Source organism: Triticum urartu, unplaced genomic scaffold (assembly GCF_003073215.2).
Source record: "Triticum urartu cultivar G1812 unplaced genomic scaffold, Tu2.1 TuUngrouped_contig_5375, whole genome shotgun sequence".
Lineage (NCBI taxonomy): Eukaryota > Viridiplantae > Streptophyta > Magnoliopsida > Poales > Poaceae > Triticum > Triticum urartu.
In genome coordinates, this window is record NW_024116046.1 from 1 (window position 1) to 6,344 (window position 6,344).

The 6,344-nt window shown below is 39.8% G+C and overlaps 1 protein-coding gene across 1 annotated transcript; it reads left to right on the forward strand.

The window, feature by feature from the left end:
* Positions 1-379: 379 nt before the first annotated feature.
* Positions 380-3,863, forward strand: LOC125529145 (poly [ADP-ribose] polymerase 1; the record flags this gene model as incomplete). The annotated part of the gene is given in 10 exon segments (XM_048693555.1): positions 380-617; positions 707-819; positions 906-982; positions 1,070-1,233; positions 1,729-1,920; positions 2,040-2,148; positions 2,476-2,558; positions 2,653-2,790; positions 3,245-3,427; positions 3,514-3,863. Coding segments are annotated over 10 exon segments (1,345 nt in total), but the record flags the coding sequence as incomplete, so codon positions are not given.
* Positions 3,864-6,344: the final 2,481 nt, after the last annotated feature.

Sequence of the window (6,344 nt, forward strand, 5' to 3'; positions counted from 1 at the left end):
CACACACACACAAAAGATTGGGCCTTACATGGTCTTTCAGTGGAGGGGTTACTTGATCAACTTGCCCCATCTTTGTTTTTATTTTTCTAATACAACTGTAAGAAAAAGGGACATTTGGCTGCTTTATCCATGTAGAAATTCCCCATTCGAGTCTACTAAATTAAGTACATGATTGTAATTGTGTATATCAATAGTTTCCAGAATCAAAAAACATATGCGCAAGTTTACGTTGATTATGGTTCCTGTTCCTGTCGGAGATTGATCTCCAGGAACATAAACACTATACATTGGGAAAATAACTAATTCTGCTGTTGCTTCGTTATATAGGTTATTGCTTGCCTTACTTCATCTCTTACAAATTGCTTTTTTGTTTCTGAAGCTACTATATACTTCAGATCATCGAAGAGGATGATGGGAGTGAATGCTATGTATTTCGAAAGTGGGGACGAGTTGGCAGTGAAAAGATTGGTGGGAAGAAACTGGAGGAGATGTCAAAAACTGACGCAATACGTGAATTTAAAAGATTATTTCTGGAAAAGACTGGAAACCCCTGGGAAGCATGGGAACAAAAAACAAATTTTCAGAAGCAGCCTGGGAGATTTTATCCACTTGACATTGTATGTTGTTGGAAAAAAAAGTTTGTTCACATAGTTCTATTTCTCCTTTTTGTGGATTCGAACTGATGATGTGATATACATTATTGTAGGATTACGGAGTAAGGGAAGCACCAAAACGGAAAGACATGAGCAAAATGAAAAGTTCACTTGCACCTCAGGTGCTGGAACTCATGATGATGCTTTTCAATGTTGAAACATATAGGTGTGCCTCAACTTTCTTGTTCAGGGAATTGCTTCCATCCATGTCTTCTTATTATTGAAGTCATTATTCACGTTATTCTGTTCCAGGGCTGCTATGATGGAATTTGAAATCAATATGGCAGAAATGCCCCTTGGGAAATTAAGCAAGGAAAATATCCAGAAAGGTCTATCTTGATCATGAGGAAGCCATTTATTTTTGTTATCATATAATGTTATTATGGTTCGAAGATTCTTAGCTGCATTGCGTGCAGGATTTGAAGCATTAACTGAGATACAGAATCTACTGGATGACACTGGCAATCAAGAACTGGCTCTTAGAGAGAGCTTGATTGTTGCTGCAAGCAATCGTTTCTTCACTCTTATTCCTTCTGTTCATCCACATATTATACGTGATAAGGATGACTTGACAATGAAAGTATGTGCCTGTTGCCTTGCATTGTATTCCTGTCAGTTGGCAAAAGTATCCTATCCCTATTCGCACTTCCTAATTCGTGCCAACTTCTTCATATGTGGTGGATGTACGAATGTTCAAATCTGCAAAGAATTATCCTATTATAGTGATGTGCAACTAGGGTTCATTGCTACAGCTGGAGAATGAGACATTTGCCTTAACGCTTAGATGAAATCAAAAGAAGAAAAACATGTTCTTGTTAAATCCTATTCTAACAGAGCCACAAATGAAACAAACTCCTATAGGTGAAAACAAAACTGATCATGGTGCAAATTCTCAACGCCTCACATTTTGCAAGGATTCATGAGATGTTATAATGCAATAGACATTTTTTTTATTCTTCACATGTTTCTTGTCATTTGATTATCTTGATTCAGTTTCTTCTCATGTACCTGTTTTTCTTGATTATATGACCTGAGTTATGTTATGCCTAGCTGATTTGTAGCTACTTTTACACAGGCGAAAATGCTTGAAGCTCTTCAGGATATTGAAATTGCTTCTAAACTAGTTGGTTTTGATGGTGACAATGATGAATCTCTTGATGATAAGTACAAAAAACTTCATTGTGACATCACCCCGCTAGCTCATGATAGTGAAGATTACAAGCTGGTTGAGAAATATCTCCTCAACACACATGCTCCTACTCACAAGGTAAGCAATTTCTTGTGTATAAATAATACTTTGTTTCTGTGTAGGTAGAATACAGAAGACTACTTTCTCTTGTCTTCTGTATATATACATGCTGACATGTGCTTTATTTTACTTTGAAGGACTGGTCATTGGAATTAGAGGAAGTTTATGTGCTTGATCGAGATGGGGAAGGCAACAAGTACTCAAGATATAAAAATAATCTCCATAACAAGATGCTATTATGGCATGGTAAGTAATTATTTTGAACTACACAAAGCATATAGTTTGTGGCAATATTTCGAAGGTATTTAAGTTGGAAGCTTCTGCGCACGCTGCTTTTCTGCTATTAGAGTTGAATGGCTAAATCTGGGTTGGAGCGGAAGTTGATCCGTGTTACTAAATTGATTAACAAATAGTTTCCAGGCAATCAATGATTCTAGATGCTTTACCTTATCATTTTGAGCACTTGTATGATTGCATTATGTTAGGTTACAGGTGTTTAATTTCTTTGCTTGTCTTTCCAGAATTATTTTTTTCTTTCCTGCCATCTCATGGCCGTAAACTCAATTTTTGTAGGTTCAAGGCTGACAAATTTTATTGGAATTCTTAGTCAAGGACTAAGGATAGCACCTCCTGAGGCTCCTGTGACAGGCTATATGGTTTGCTCTTTATTCACTTTATACATTTTATATGCTGTAACTCTGCTAAACTATATGTTGAATTTAATAACATGTTTCTTTCACTTGTTGAAAGTTTGGCAAAGGCCTGTACTTTGCAGATTTAGTAAGCAAGAGTGCACAGTATTGTTATGTGGATAGAAAAAATCCGACCGGCTTGATGCTTCTTTCTGAGGTTGCTCTAGGAGACATGCATGAACTGAAAAAAGCCACGGTGAGTTACAAAATATCTTGGTATTCAAAGGGAAAATTTAATTGCTCATGCTAACTTTTGTCCTTGCACCAGAAGTAACCATGTGTGATTTGATTCTGTGTCAGCTATTTTTCTAGATTCTTGTAATCAAACTTTCTGAATATGTTTTTGTTAGGATGTTCATTGCTTATCAAAATTTCAGCAAAAAGAAAGAAACTCAATGAGATAGCACATTGTTCCCCAATGCATGGCACTATTGTCTTTACTGCTCAACATAAAAGCTTTCAGTTTTTTGCATGTTTATTCTGATTTAGGCTCTGTTCGGATATCCACCGGAATTAGAGGAGTTGCGGAGCACCTAATTTTCAACTCCAATATTTTAGTCTACAACTCCGCCGGCTCCGCGGAGCTGAGTCTGGGAGCGGAGGGACTCCGAACACTCCCTTAACATCTGTACTTGGTACTTATTGTGCAGCCAATGGACAAACCTCCAAGAGGAAAGCATTCGACCAAGGGCTTAGGAAAAACTGTGCCGCTAGAGTCAGAGTTTGTGAAATGGAGGGATGATGTCGTCGTGCCTTGTGGCAAGCCAGTGCCAGCATCTATCAGGGCATCTGAGCTTCTGTACAATGAGTATATAGTCTACAACACAGCCCAGGTTTGTTGAACCTACTTGCTGTTATGCTACCGCAGTTACAGGAATTTGCTGCTCATCTTGCATGAAACCTTCTTCTCCTTTGGCAGGTGAAGATGCAGTTCTTGTTGAAGGTCAAATTCCGTCACAAGCGTTGATTGGGAAGCTAGGCGAGTAGAGTTGGACTGTTAGTTGAAGAATCTTTGGTGTCAGTACTCAGTAGCTAGTCTGCACTGTTTCATATGCAATGGCATCGGTGAATTATTCCGCAGCTTAAGGTAGGTTGTGCGGTATCCCGCAGCTTAAGGTAGGTTGTGCGGCTCTCGCGTTTGATCCATTTTGGGAATATGGCATGGGCATCGAGTGTGAGTGGCGCAAGTAACTCCCCTTGTTGTCCCCTGTTGATGATGGATGCTCAATCTTTAGGAACTGCTGCTTTTCCTGATGTTTGCTCTGCACATGTCAACTGTTGCTGTCCCGCATTATGCTTTGCACGTACTTATATTTCAACTTAAATTGATGCTGTACTATTAGAGGTAGAGCAGCCAACCGTGTGAAAACGTGCACACGCACACACACAACACATGCTTCGGCAATTGTCCAAAGTAACGGTTGCAATTGGATCTCCCATGAGCGTTGCAGATCGAAGAATTGGTGCGAACGGTAAATTCTGTCAGTCTTGGCTGCCTGGTTGTTGACAGTCTAGAGTGCAGCTTTCCTTCAGAGTCTTGGTCGTCTGATCGGACGGTCTAGAGTGCAGCTTACCGGTCTGGTCATGACAACCATCATCATTTTGAGTCTGGTTATGACGACCACCCTTGGTTTGAGTCTGTCTGAGGCCCCTCAAGTCTACTCCCTCCGTTTCTAAATATAAGTCTTTGTAGAGATTTCACTATGGACCACATATGGATGTATATAGATGCATTTTGAAGTGTAGATTCATTCATTTTGCTTCGTATGTGGTTCATAGTGGAATCTCTCCAAAGACATTTAGGAACGGAGGAAGTAGAATTCAGGCAAATTTTTTCCTTTCCGAGCCAAATAAGGATGCTCCCAAGTCTGGAAGGTTTCCACATGGTTGGGCCATGGTGCTAACCACCTCCTGCTGTTCCCCTCACAACCCTTCTCTGTCAAAGCTTCAGGCTTCGAACCCCTTGGGGCCGGCACGGTTTGGTCTTGCATCCATCCGTGCTCCACCGTTCAGTCAGAGTTCCGCATGCCGCTGAGGAATTAGGACGTCTGCTTGTCCTTGCACTACAACTTGAATTTCCAATGTATCCCATTTCTAAAACATGTCCCCGTTCAGTTGCTGGAGCCACTCTTTGTATTGGTCATATTCACTCTCTCTATAGACTTGTCCATATTGTATGCAATGGTCACACATCTACTGTAGTTTCGAGCATTGGTTATGCTACACGAGGGAGCTAGTTATTTATAGATATGATGTAAGTGAGACTTCATTGCTTCATCAAACTTCACAGGCTTGCCTTTTATTTTCTTCCTTAAAGTGTAGCCAAAGTTGTCGAGGAATTAATATCTCTAAGGCTCATCCAATATATGCAGCTTTGACATGCCACAAGTTGGGATCCATCTTGGTTACGAAAATAGGGTCAATGTGTCTACAAACAAAACTATAATGTCTCCAGTCGCTTCTCTCTCCATTGCCTGCCAACAAAATCTTCTTTCTCCTGCAGAAGCTCATTTTCTTTTTCTATCAAAATATTTCTCTACACCGTGGGTGCTCTCAAACCATTGCATACCAGCAACCTAGGCCGAATGGTGTTTGCTAAAAGGAAAAATAACTAAGTAACCTTTGTGATTGAACTGTCTGCCACTTACTTCTTGGGGTTTATTAGTTTTCTCCTCGGAACGACCAAAAAATAATAATTGTTGCACCAAACACATGCCTATAAATCAACAAAATATTTGAATCCAAACGGTTTTGAAATATCAGTTTATTATTGATACTAATCAATACGGTCTCACAAACGGTTCCTTCGGGATTATGAATCTTCGCGTATTCAATGTAATCATTCACGGCTATATGTAGTAACCAGGCGTGTCTATGCAAGGCTTGTGAGATGCACCCCACTATGCTATCTGGGGTTGAATAATGATGTTCTTGCTTTATAATCACATTTATCCTTATCTCCTGACCTTATTAAAAACAAGAGTCTGAGCCCTGCATTTTTCGTTACTACAACAATCAAAGTTCTTGCATCAAATATAGAAACACAATACGTACCACACTTTCGAGTATAATGCAACTAGCATTACTTCACGAGGCCCCAACAAAGGACACATGTACTACTACATAATTCAAATTTTAAAGCTACAATACCAAATAACTTCTTTTGAGATAATGAAATAACTACTAGGATCTTCTCTTCATAGACTACATAGAGGAAAACCACATGCTGCATTGGTTTATCAACAGAGGCCTTTTTCCTCAGGCAACTTAGAAGTCCTTCCTTGCAACCTGATCCAAATAGCTTTGCCTGACACTAGATTATGCTAACATGTAGGCGTAATGAGCCCTAGACTAATATCAGTGATGGTGTGCTTGAATTAAATAGAAATAAGGTATCATAGACCTGTATTTGGCATCATTCATGCTATCCTCCTTTTCGAATTTTTTTTCTGGCATCATTCATCGTTCACAGACTAAAATATTGGACGAAATTTTTTTCTGGCATCATTCATCGTTCACAGACTAAAATATTGGACTCCTAAAACTACCTTCAAGGTTAGAATGTCGTGCGGTCCTCTCTTATTTATTAGCCCACACAAGCGCGCGCGCACGCACACACACACACACACACACACACACACACACACACACACACACACACACACACACACACACACACACACACACACACACACACACACACACACACACACACACACACACACACACACACACACACACACACACACA